Source organism: Maniola jurtina, chromosome 11 (assembly GCF_905333055.1).
Source record: "Maniola jurtina chromosome 11, ilManJurt1.1, whole genome shotgun sequence".
NCBI classification, from domain to species: Eukaryota; Metazoa; Arthropoda; class Insecta; order Lepidoptera; family Nymphalidae; genus Maniola; species Maniola jurtina.
Window position 1 is genome coordinate 1,455,056 of NC_060039.1, and position 12,384 is coordinate 1,467,439.

General features: G+C 37.2%; 1 protein-coding gene and 1 long non-coding RNA gene across 2 annotated transcripts in view; both read right to left on the reverse strand.

The window, feature by feature from the left end:
* The window catches only part of LOC123869382 (neutral ceramidase-like), a 17,306-nt gene extending 6,322 nt beyond the window's left edge, over positions 1-10,984 (reverse strand). The window contains exons 1-8 of the mRNA XM_045912279.1: positions 10,695-10,984; positions 9,838-9,981; positions 9,149-9,325; positions 8,597-8,724; positions 8,290-8,488; positions 7,541-7,747; positions 7,117-7,236; positions 6,935-7,024 (exon numbers count right to left, since the gene is read on the reverse strand). Coding sequence (XP_045768235.1) covers positions 6,935-7,024; positions 7,117-7,236; positions 7,541-7,747; positions 8,290-8,488; positions 8,597-8,724; positions 9,149-9,325; positions 9,838-9,981; positions 10,695-10,922 — 1,293 coding nt within the window. The 5' untranslated portion in view covers positions 10,923-10,984. The remainder of the gene's footprint in view (positions 1-6,934; positions 7,025-7,116; positions 7,237-7,540; positions 7,748-8,289; positions 8,489-8,596; positions 8,725-9,148; positions 9,326-9,837; positions 9,982-10,694) is intronic.
* Positions 4,661-6,231, reverse strand: LOC123869406. The gene is made up of 2 exons (XR_006796885.1): positions 6,076-6,231; positions 4,661-4,846 (listed from the first exon to the last, which is right to left on the reverse strand). It is a non-coding gene; the product is annotated as an uncharacterized LOC123869406 (long non-coding RNA).
* Positions 10,985-12,384: the final 1,400 nt, after the last annotated feature.

Sequence of the window (12,384 nt, forward strand, 5' to 3'; positions counted from 1 at the left end):
GTGAGAACTCGTCTACTACAAGAGGAATTGCGGAAAAACGGCTCAAATTCACATAATATATCTGAAGCTGCTTATATTTCAAAACGAAAAGTAAAGTGTCACTACTGTCACAAGGAAAATCACATAAAATCTAACTGTTTTAAACTGAAGCGCGATAAAAAGAAAAACAGTGTGACAGAAAGTAGCAGTGATAATAAATGTATGGCAGCCGCATATCTCTCTAAACACAGACAGGAAGATTGGTTCGTGGACTCTGGGTGCACTGCACACATGTGTAATAAGAAAGAATTCTTTGTGTCACTCAAGTGGACTTCATCGTCAGTATCTGTTGCTAACAATGAGACTATGTTATGTGAAGGTGTTGGGACTGTGAATATTCAATCAAATGACAATGTACTTATTCTTAATAATGTTTTGTATGTTCCTCAGTTAACTACTAATTTGATATCCGTTAGTAAGTTAATAGAATTAGATCTAAGAGTGGTGTTCAATTCGGGAGGTTGTTTTATATTTGACATAGATGATAAACTTATCAGTACTGCTAGTAATTTAAATGGGATTTTTAAATTAAATGGGTGTGTTAGGAATAGGTATTTGCACAAAGAGGAGCACTCTTTGTTCCTTCATAATGAGCAGGAATCACCGAGTGCCGCAGTTGCAGCTCATCAGCAGCCAATGCAGTTATGGCATCAACGGTTAGGGCATCTCAGCTCTAGAGGTATGTTTGCCCTTAGAGATAGGTTAAAACATGGTTGTATGTTTCAGGCTGAGGAATCACTTTCAGATTGTGCTGCTTGTCTTAAGGGCAAGTTGGTCGCAAAACCATTTCCAAAGAGTGGTGCCAGTCGTGCAACCAGGGCTCTGGAGCTTGTACACTCTGACGTCTGTGGGCCCATGCCGGTGAGCAGCTGGGGTGGTGCAAATTATATTCTGACACTGACTGATGATTATTCAAGGAAGAGCTACGTGTACTTGATGAAGAACAAATCTGAGGTATGTAGCCGCTTCATAGAATTTAAAAATATGGTTGAAAAGCAGACTGGTTTATCAATCAAATGTCTTCGTAGTGACAATGGGGCCGAGTATGTAAATTCAACTTTGTCTGGGTTTTTACGTGAACAGGGCATAGTGCATCAGCTTACCGTGCCTTATTGTCCTCAACAGAATGCTGTTTCAGAACGGTTGAACCGTACCCTTATGGATAAAGTATGTTACATGTTGCAACATTCTGGTCTCGACCAGCGGTTCTGGGGAGAAGCAGTAATGACGGCTGTTTATCTTAAAAATAGGTCTCCCACAGCTGCATTGGACGGACAGATTCCAGAAGAGGTTTGGACTGGTTCTAAATTGGACCTTGGTCACCTCAGGGTGTTCGGTTGCCTTGCTTATGCGCTGGTACCTGGCGTTAAGCGTAAGAAGTTAGACCCTAAATGTAAACCTTACATTTTTGTGGGTTATTCTGAAACTACTAAGGGGTATAGACTGGCAGATCCCTGTGACCCTAGAAAAGTGCTCTTGTCACGTGATGTCACATTTATGGAAGAGAGATTTTTTAATTTTGGACATGACAATTCTTGTGATAATAATGAAATAATATTTATGAATTCTAGTTTATTACATAATTTATCAAGTGATAATAATGTTAATAATGAATTGTCTAATGTCAACGATAATAATAAATTAATGGAAAATAGTAATTTTAATTCAGATGACAAAATATTATCTAATGGAAGTTTTAATGTAATTCTTGTGTTTCCACAGATACATGGGACACTGGTAGCGAACACAACTCCTCTGTTGAGTGCTCGGCGGATGATGACGTAGAAGATACTGTGACGTCACCACGCGCGACGTTGACTGGAGGGGAAGATGTGTCTGCAGGTTCGCGCCCTATACGTAGTACTCGATCTGTTCTACCTAAAAGGTATGATGACTATGATCTGTCTATGTTTGCAAGGGATGTTTTGGTTGACGAGCCACAGTCGTATCGAGAGGCGATTGATAGTCCTTACCGCGACGAGTAGGTGCAGGCCATGAAGCGTGAGTACAACTCTATGATGGAAAATGAAGTATGGACGCTTGTGGAGCGCCCTAGTGACTGCAATGTCGTAAAATGTAAGTGGGTGTTTAAGGCGAAGTGTGATGCTTCAGGTAATTTTCAGCAATTTAAGGCTAGGTTAGTAGCAAGGGGCTTCACACAAAAAGAAGGGATAGATTATACTGATACCTTTTCCCCAGTTGTACGCCACTCCACTATGAGGTTATTGTTTAGTTTGGCGAATGAATATGACTTGAATATTGATCATATTGACGTAAATACGGCTTTTCTGAATGGCAACCTAAATGAAACTATTTTTATGGAGCAGCCTGAGGGATTTACTGATAGCAAAAATAAAAATAAAGTTTGTCTCTTGAAAAGGAGTATTTACGGGTTAAAACAAGCAAGTAGAATGTGGTATTGTAAGGTTAATGACTTGTTGACTAAAAATAACTTCATACAAAGTAAATGTGAACCATGTGTGTATTATTTCCAGAGAGAAAAGGAAATTATTATTATAGCATTGTATGTCGATGACTTTTACCTGATATATAATAAGGATAGCTCTCATATTAAGGTTTTGTTGAGTTTATTAGAGCATGAATTTAGTATTAAAAACCTAGGTCCTATTCAGAGCTATCTTGGAATTAGAGTCAGAAGAGATAGAGAAAAAGGTGTACTTAAGTTAGACCAGTCAGTTTATATAAAGAGAGTACTGACCCGGTTTGGTATGTCAGACTGTAAACCAGTTTCGACTCCTATGCAATCAGGATTTAAGTTATGTAAATCAGATGATATATTAAATGATGATGTATATAACTATAGGCAACTTTTAGGTTGTTTGATGTACCTGTCAGTATGTACGCGTCCTGATATTGCTTACACCTGTAGTCAATTAAGTCAGTATAATAACTGTTTTGGTAAATGCCATTGGTCAGCTGCCAAAAGAGTTTTACGGTATTTAGCGGGTACAATTGACTATGGTTTACTCTATGTAAAAAGTAATCGATTGGTATTGAGTGCCTATACCGATGCAGATTGGGCCAATGATTGTACTGATCGTAGGTCATATACAGGGTTTGCAATAAAGCTTGGTAAAAATGTAGTAAATTGGGAGTCTCGTAAACAAAAGTGTGTAGCACTCTCTAGTACAGAGGCAGAATATTTAGCAATAAGCGACGTTTGTAAAGACTTAAGTTTTGTAAGAAATTTCTTGGTAGAGCTCTTTACAAATTTAAAATTGAACTGTATAACTGTGTATAACGACAATCAAAGTGCGCACAGATTATTAGAGTGTAAAGAATATTGTCACAAGCGCACTAAACACATTGATATTCGTTATCACTATGTAAAGGACCTTGTAAATAGCAACTTTGTGACTGTAAAATATTTGTGTACAGAGAAAATGATTGCTGATGTGTTGACCAAACCTCTAGACAAGAAAAAGCATAACATGTTTATTTATGAGCTTTGTGTTCGACATATATCAGGATGAGAAATGTAATGTATACTTTTGTAGTCATAGAGTAATTTATAATTTTTTTATTTTTTTGCTGTTTACGTTATATGCATAAGGGGAAGTGTTAGAAATATAATATTTATGTGGTATGCATACAACGTAACACACATAATGTACTTACTCTGTGGCTTGTCCTCGCCTCTTTCTCTCTCTGCCCAACCTTCCAACGACATGCACTGTGTGTGAGGCTTTTATTTGTAATATTAATTGTATTCAAGTTTGTGTAAAGATATTACTGACGATAATTATGTGTGGTTTATTATGTGCAATAAACAAACTCATAATGTGATTGTGATATTATTTCTGGCCGTTGTAACCACTGCTCGATCCTTGTGACCTCCCAAGAACTAACCCGAGGTCATCAATCTTGTAGAATACCTATACATATATTAAGAACTGTTTATGATGTAGGTGCTTAAATACATCTTATGTAATTTAATTATACAGTTGTATGGTACCTACTTATTTATGCACCTATTGGTACCTAATACCTAGGTATCTAAAAGTACCTAGGTATTAATACTATTACAGGTGTAAGGTATAGATCTTTAAGTAATAGTCATTAAATCTTTATTGTTTTAATTTGTTTTATTTCATTTTAAAAATAAAAGTTCTTAGGGTTTACATAAGTAACCAATCCTGGAATTTGCCTGCCTGGATATTGCCTGAAATCTATGTTCAAAACTAAATTAAAGCGACAGGTTTAAATGCTATTCCTTTTGTAATGCTCCCTGCACTACGGAAAAGGACAGCACTAGATTTAGAACCTGTCATTCTAGTTTAAAGATTGCGTCTCACCCCAAGTCCCAACTGCTTGTGAAAGTCTCATCAAAATTGGTTCTGTCAATTCAAAGATTAGCACACCAAATTGATTACTTATAGCTTAACAATTACTACAGTAACATACAGACTTAATAACAGACAGTAAGTCATTCAAGAAGTGGTTATAAAAAAATAACAACGAAGACTGGCATGCCTGCCACAGCTCTCTAACCTAACCAATAACTCATTCAATATATCAAAATCTTTGAAATGAGCAACCGTTGAGTTTCTTGCTGGTTCTAGCTATAAAAACATTTTTTAATACTTAATAAAACAGAAGAGAAAAAAAAAACATTTTATTTAATTTTAAATATTTATATTATTACAAAATTGTACAGGAGTGTTACTGCACTGACAGCTTATGGGAGCTTATTCTGTAGTGTAGTCTTGATGCAGGAACACCACAATGCAGTCTTCTAGCAAAGTGGATTAGGCACTAATCCACAGGCTTTCAAGCTCGGGTTTCACTGAAAAAGGAATTATTGATCTTTAATTTTCTAAATTGCTAATTAGACAATTAGGTAATATTCTTCTTATTTTACTATATATCTGTTAAGATAGATAGTAGTCTTGTGTTATTTATAATATTTAATAACTACATGATGCCCTTTTAAGTTTTAAAAATCCAGTGCTAACTCTTTGATTTCCAGGATACCTAGTCTATGTAGTCCAGTATGACACCAAATACTCCATACCAAATAAATGATAATAATGACAACTTAATTTGCACGGATTTATCCCATAGGAACTGTTTTTCTGTAATAAAACATCAGCAATGTCCATCTCCGGGATACAAGAACCTTGTACCTTTCCTCAAAATTGGTTGAACAGGTAGGCTGTAAAAAGCTAGCGGACAGACAAACAGATACACTTTATTCTGACATACAGCTTAAACTCAATGTCCTGATTCTGCATATTTGTAAGTTACTAAGCATAAACATTTAAAAATTTATAACACCCCTGACAAGTGAAGGTTACAAGTAACTAGAAAAGAGCTGATAAGTTTCAATTGGCTGAACCGATTTTCTTGGATTAAGTATAGCTAAGAACACTCAATCAAGCCCACCTTTCAAACAAAAAAAAAAAAACTAAATTAAAATCGGTTCATTAGTTTAAGAGCTACGATGCCACAGATAGATACCTCAAACTTATAACACCCCTCTTTTTGGTTCGGGGTTAAAAAAATTAAGAGATTATGTTAACTTTATCACTTAATTATTTATTAAAGTGTTATATAAGGTTGCCTTTCTATTGAACTATTATACATAGATTAAATGTTTTATTGCCACTTTAAACACAAGTCCTAGCTTTTAATTTTGTAGAACCAAACTGTATGGTATATTACAAGATTAAGTCTATGTAATGTTGTAATCTTAACACCAAAGCTGCCTAAAAAAATGTTGGAATTTTAATAGCCAAAGCTGTCTAACAAATATACTAAATAATCAGTGATAGACTATGGCTCAATAGTTTTTGAACCCATTTTATGCTAGGTACCTAATAGACTAGTTATTTAAGTAGGTACAAAATAATAATGAAGTTATGATTTCACTATAAGCGACTAGATACTCTTGAAACCTGATCACTTGCTTGCCTTATTCAAATCAAGAGATTGGTATGTAGATAGTTATATCTCTAGTCTTTTCTAGTTACTGTAACCTTCACTTGTCGGGGGTGTTATAAATTTTTAATTTACACTTGTGATTTCACTATAGGTTAGGTCACTTCCCTTAATCAAATCAAGAGATTGGTATGTAGATAGTTATATGTACCTATTAAGTACATACCAATCTAGTTATTAAGTGCTATTATTCTAAAAAAACCTATGTAGACGTGATATCAAGAGACAGTAAACGTACATATAAAGCTGACATACGATATTATTAGGTACTCATTGCATTTTATTTAAATAGTACCTACACACCTAAATACAATATATATTATAATCACTAGTTCTTGAATAACTATTTAAATGAACTTCTGTATATTAAAATCCTTTCATTCAGTTTGCTTTTATTTATTTTCACTTTAACAGACAACAGAACGGTAACTTTTTTTAATCTGACGAAAATTTGGCTTTGGATACCAGTGTTTTAGTGATTTCAGAGTGAATATAGATGAATTACCATAGACAAACATACCATAGAGTATGCGGTGGGTGTCGCTTGACTGTCACTGTCACGCTGTTAATCATCTGTCAATAGCGTCAAAAAACGAAATAATATATGCCAAATTAGACAAAATGGCAGCGTATATCTGTCCCACTTTTTTGTGAATGTGTAAGTGAGACAAAAGTTGGACCTACGTTTCCACATGTTGGTATCGTCATGGTATCTACGTTCTGTCCAAAACTGACAGTTAGGACTAGCTCGTACTATCGATGAATACGTTAACCTTGGCAGTCAGGAGTAGTCGATACTATTAACCATGTATGCGGTGTTCAATGTTGTACTAACGGTACTGAGCGAAGCAGGGGTGAGTTAGCTAGTCAGACAATAAAAGTGCATTGAATTTAGACAACCGGTAGGTATCCTGCCCTATCGTTACAATCATACCTGAGTAATGTTTAGAACATTAGCTCCGTCAATGGTGCCAGACGCGAAACTGTAGCCCATCGCTGGCACGCAGCCTGCTACAATTTCAGTCTATAATCAAAATATTACAATATTAGCAAGAAATCATAGAAAATTAATAACAAAACACGGATTTTTCAAAGTCAGTTACAAAATTAACAAACCACGTTAAAGTTTTCTAGCACAGGATCATATCTTGGCACAGCTTGTTCTGGCATATCTACAAACTGGTGGATCACGGAAATTTCTCCGACCAACTCTTCACTTGGATTTTGAAGAGCAACCTGAAATAATTTAGAAAAAACTGTAGCAAAATTGAAAATTGAGACAACCTTTGACCTTGACATATTTTTAAAAGAATTGTGTAGATAGGTATGGCTCTACAATTGCATCATTACATTTGCAGAGTGAAGATAATTTTACATTTTTCACATACGTAGGAGAAATTATCCAGCATAATGCCGTTTAGAAGAATATCAAGTATCCAGGTTACTTAGAGAAACCTTACGAACCCGGCCAAAATGGCCGAAAAAATTGGGAAAGCAGGAATTGGCTTACATCTGGGAATACATTAAGAAGAATACTTACCATAGCCCCTTGATAAACTCTCTCTCCAATGATCTTGGCGCTCTCAAACATATCATTCCCTGGACCCTTGGCGAAGCACCGCTCCAAGGCAGCACAGATCAGGAACTGGTTGTCACACTCATTGCCAGAGAACTCGCACTGAGCGCCACGCAAGTTGGGCGATATGTCACCCAGGATCGATGAGAAGAAACCCGCTACAACTGCTGGCTGAAATTGCGAAAACGGGTAAAGTTGAAATTGAAATAACAATGTGTCAATGATGCAGACTTTGAAATCAGCTGAAAATCATAAGGCACCTATTCCAATTTCTGTGAGCAGTATTGATTTACTGTCAAATAACCCAGAAGGACTATGAAAATGTTTGAAGTTGATTGGAAGAATATGAGGTTTTTTTTTATTAGTGTACTTAAACAACTTCTAAAGATTTTTTTGAAAATGTTTGAAGTTGATTGGAAGAATATGAGGTTTTTTTTTATTAGTGTACTTAAACAACTTCTAAAGATTTTTTTGGGGAGTAACATCGAATGCAAAAGCATATTAAGTATGTCTTATGTTTGATATTGATACCTTTAGAAGAGGAGCGAATAGGCACCTTCTTAATAGCGCGCTCTACCTTAGGCTACTTTATCACCTGCTATTTAGTATGATTGTAGTTAAACAAGCTTATATTAGGTATGGTTAAGAAAACTCTAAAACAAAGTAAGTTTGTCGTTCCTTGCAATCGTTTACCTACCTACTTCTTTACTAACCTTGCCAGCTGGTCTCCCAGGGTTGAGGGTTTTCTCCATGCGATAAGCCGCGTACCCCAGGTTGTCCGAGGATACCAGCTGATTGGTCATGTTCATGCTAGTGGTGTGAACGGAGAACCAACTCATCACCCCGTGGAGGCTTCCATCTGACTTCACTATGCGGACTTGTGTCAATTCGTCTTCTACGTTTCTGTCATACCTGAAAAAAGATTAAATTCTAGAGGCTAGAACTCTATTCTCAGGGGTAAGAACTCCTCATTTTCATTTCATTGTACCTAAAGCAAGTCTAAAAGTTGAATGTTTTTACCTTTCTCTTTCTTCAGAAGGATTATGATCGTATGAGAATGGAGAGCGATTGTACTGAGCATCCTGGACACGAGTGGAACTGAAGAAGAGACGAGCTGGAATGATATTCTCATGGGCTCGCATTATACTCTGAAAACGATATTTCCGATTATTAAGTATTCGATTTGGAGATAGTCGTTTGAGGAAGGATAGTATAGAGGTCTCAAACTAATAGTTAGGTAGCAAAGTGATAACTAGCCACGGCCAAAGTTTCCCACAGCCGGAGTGAAAGGTTCTTATAGAGTTTTTAGAGGTTTTGTGTGATGTGATGTGTATGCAATAGCATAGCGGCGCGGTGGTGAGTGATTGCTTCCTTGGATGTTTACTAAGGGGCATTCTTAATCGTCAACGTTTTCCTGCATGTGAACCCGCAAGTATGTGTCAATGTCCCGTCCGCCATATTGTCATCGGCAGTAAAGGAACCATGGTCTAAATAAACGGACTAAAGGCACTCTAAGGCATGCCGGTTCCGCAATTTTCAATGTTTTAAAAAATTATTTGTTCCAAAACTTACCCGCGTAATGCCGTCAACATAAGCATTATAAGTTTCTCTAGAAAATCCCAGTATAGAGACATCTAGGAGAAAGTCCACAAGATGTCCTCCAGGGCCACTGTGCGTGTGTGTGCCTGTTAGAATCACGTTGCGGAGGCTGTACATGTCACCATATGATTCCTGAAGATTCTTTACAACCTGAAAAAATTGCTGGTTCACTTAGTTCTGACAGTTTACATGCTAAAGCCTTAATCTATGGCTAAAAGGTAAAAAAAGTTTTCAATATCATAACTTCGAATCTTCTAGAAGTTGCTAAATCTTATACTAGAAAGCAGGATTCCTACTCTATAGAATGAAGATTTTTTTGGATGGATAATGTGGCCTGAGTTCAGACATAATTGGCTAGGAGATGCCTGTTCTGTCTTGTTTAAAAGATAGGGTACCTGATAGATTGTTAGTGTCAGAAAATACCGATCTCGTAGGGTTCTTTAATTTCCTAGGCATGCGTAAAAGGAATGATGACGCAAATTTTTGTGCGTTTAGATGAAATATCAATGATTCAATGATGAAACCCCACCTGGCGTCTTTTACTACGGTAGGGGAACGATGTGAAGAGTTTTTGAGCACAGTCGCCGAAATCATCCTGCAAAGCACCAATAGGTACCTAAGTTGGTAACCGTTCGGGATAACATTTGAAAGTCAATATTCACCTCACGTCGAACCGCAATGCCAACAGCCTGGACGTCGGCAGTCACTAGAACAACCCTGGTGTCTCCCTTGACGAATATGAAAGCTCTGGAGTACTGCCTCATGTGGATCCCTTGCCCCGTCTGACCCAACTCTGCGTAGCCCATCTGCAATCAAATTCAAAATACTTATATTAAACATCCACTACTTTTTTCGAGTTGTGCCACACATTACATAGTGTATTCGGTGCTTATTCTGCTTGAGGCTTGTTAGCTTTAATGCTCAAGTGAAGAACCAATCAACCAATTTTCTGTAAATAAATTGTTTCAATTAGCAGCCCGGAATCAGAAACTTGGCGCAACAACTTTAGCAGCCATTAGAAAGTTGTTGGCGCCGTGATTCTGCACCATGACATCTCTCCGGTCGTGTTGCATTGCCGTTGCTTTGAATTATGAATGAAAGTGAGAGAATAAAGAGTGCACCTATGTTTGCGCATTTCTCAAGCACTGTATTTTCTGCCTACCTAGTTGAATAGTCTGAGTTTGGCCGCCCTGGCCAAAATTAGACCGGGAGAAATGAAAAGAATAATTTTTCATATCCTTTTCCAGCATCATCTCCATTCCCCATATTATGAACACTTTGACTAAACCACAAGTCTTAACTTTTGATCAATATAGGTACCCTAAATATTTATTACAATTAACGCCCTTCAATAAATAAAAAAAACATGATTTCATTTACGAAATGTATTTTCCAAATTGCCCTATACCTGCAGGAATCGGACTGGGGTCCCTCCTACTTATAAGACCACCTGCGCTCACCTCTGCACCTTTCACAAGAGTGGTCGTCACTTGACATCTGTCTAAGACTCTATACTTACAAAGGTAATCTCCACACACGGTCCAGTCATATCCGCTATACCAACTCCAACCTGATAAGGAGTATCAGGCGTTTCGTCCGGTTCTGTTGAAGCCATGGTAGTGGATGTAGTAGTAGTAGTGATACTATTTTGCTCCTCGACGTAGAATACTATCATGGTGGTCATACCCGCTATCACGCCCAGGCATATCACGATCATCACGATCTTACCCGTCAGTGATATTGACATGATTCTGAAATGTTGAACAGATAATGAGACTTTCCTGACATCCCTTCTGATTTTCACCTTACAAAATCATATTCCTCCTGATTTCGCATTTTCCGATTCGGTAGATCATCGATAGCGAAAAAGCTCTGCTATAAAGAAGGAAACGTTTTTAGACAGAAAATCCAAAGGAGACTTCTTTTAGTTTTCAATATACTCGTAAAAAACCAGTGATATCTTGGTAAGGATTAAGGGGCATGAGACGGGCCTGCCCGCGTAATTCCCAAATTAGAAATTAGCTCTAGTATCGACTAATTCTGACAAATTAGTTGATACTAGAGCTAATTTCTTAAACTGGACCCTTTCAAGTAAAGATTTTTATATAAACCTGTGAGGATTATATAAACCTGTGAGGATGATATTGCCATTGTCGCAATCGAAAATGCCATAAGCCTACGTTGTCGTATTAGTTAAAAAAATGCGAAAAACCAAATTAAATTTGAATTTCGTGGGCAGGCCCGTCGCTTCCACCTTAAAATGTCGACTTCCTCTTCGGGGTGTCCGGACTTCAATCCTGCACCTATATATAGTCCGTGACAGATTGAGATGGCAATCGGGATATGAGGCGGGGGGACGCCCCGCACGTCACCCGCGCTCGCCCGCATCGGGTTAGCGCGGGGGATGTGCGGGTATGCGAGGCGTTCCCTCCGTGATTGCCATTCCACTCTGCCGCGTATAGTTACTTATTGGAGTTATAGGAATTGAATTACTTGCTTTGACTGTGAAGAAAAACATCGTGAAGAAACCTGGCCGAGAGTTTACCTTAATGTTCTCAAAGGTGTATGAAGTCTGCCGATCCGTACTTGGCTAACGTGGTATAACTAAACCCTTCTTATTCTGGGTGCTCAGTAGTGGGCTGGCAATACGTTGAGATGATGATGATTATCTTTTGGTTATTAAAATTTATGGATGATCTGAATAAGGTCTCGGGTTCAAACTTTTATCCCAGAGCGCATAAGGTCCACTAATAATATGAAAAATACTTTTAGATTTCTACCTTTTTGCTTCAGATTCTAGGCTATGACGGAAAATCTATCCTTGATTTCCAAAAAAGTACCTGTGCACCAACACTATTTAAATTCATTAACAATGAACGTCCTTCACATTTGAAATTCACATAATATAGAAATAATATAGGTACATAGGTACCGTGTACTAATGCAGAAGGCAATGAAAATGAAAAAGGTTTATTTCTTTAATGTCTTCAGCACTCTATGATAGTTAATAAAACATTCTAAATCCTAATTATTCTCACATTCGTAGATGATTAATTTTATCTGTCAGTATAATTAATTAGTTTAGGCATATAGATAGGTACCTATAATATTACATATTTATCAATATTATCAGTATTAATGTCCCTTCAAGGATTATTTTCTTTTTGCATTGTGATATCGTTTTGATCTGATAGATAGGTACTAGGTAC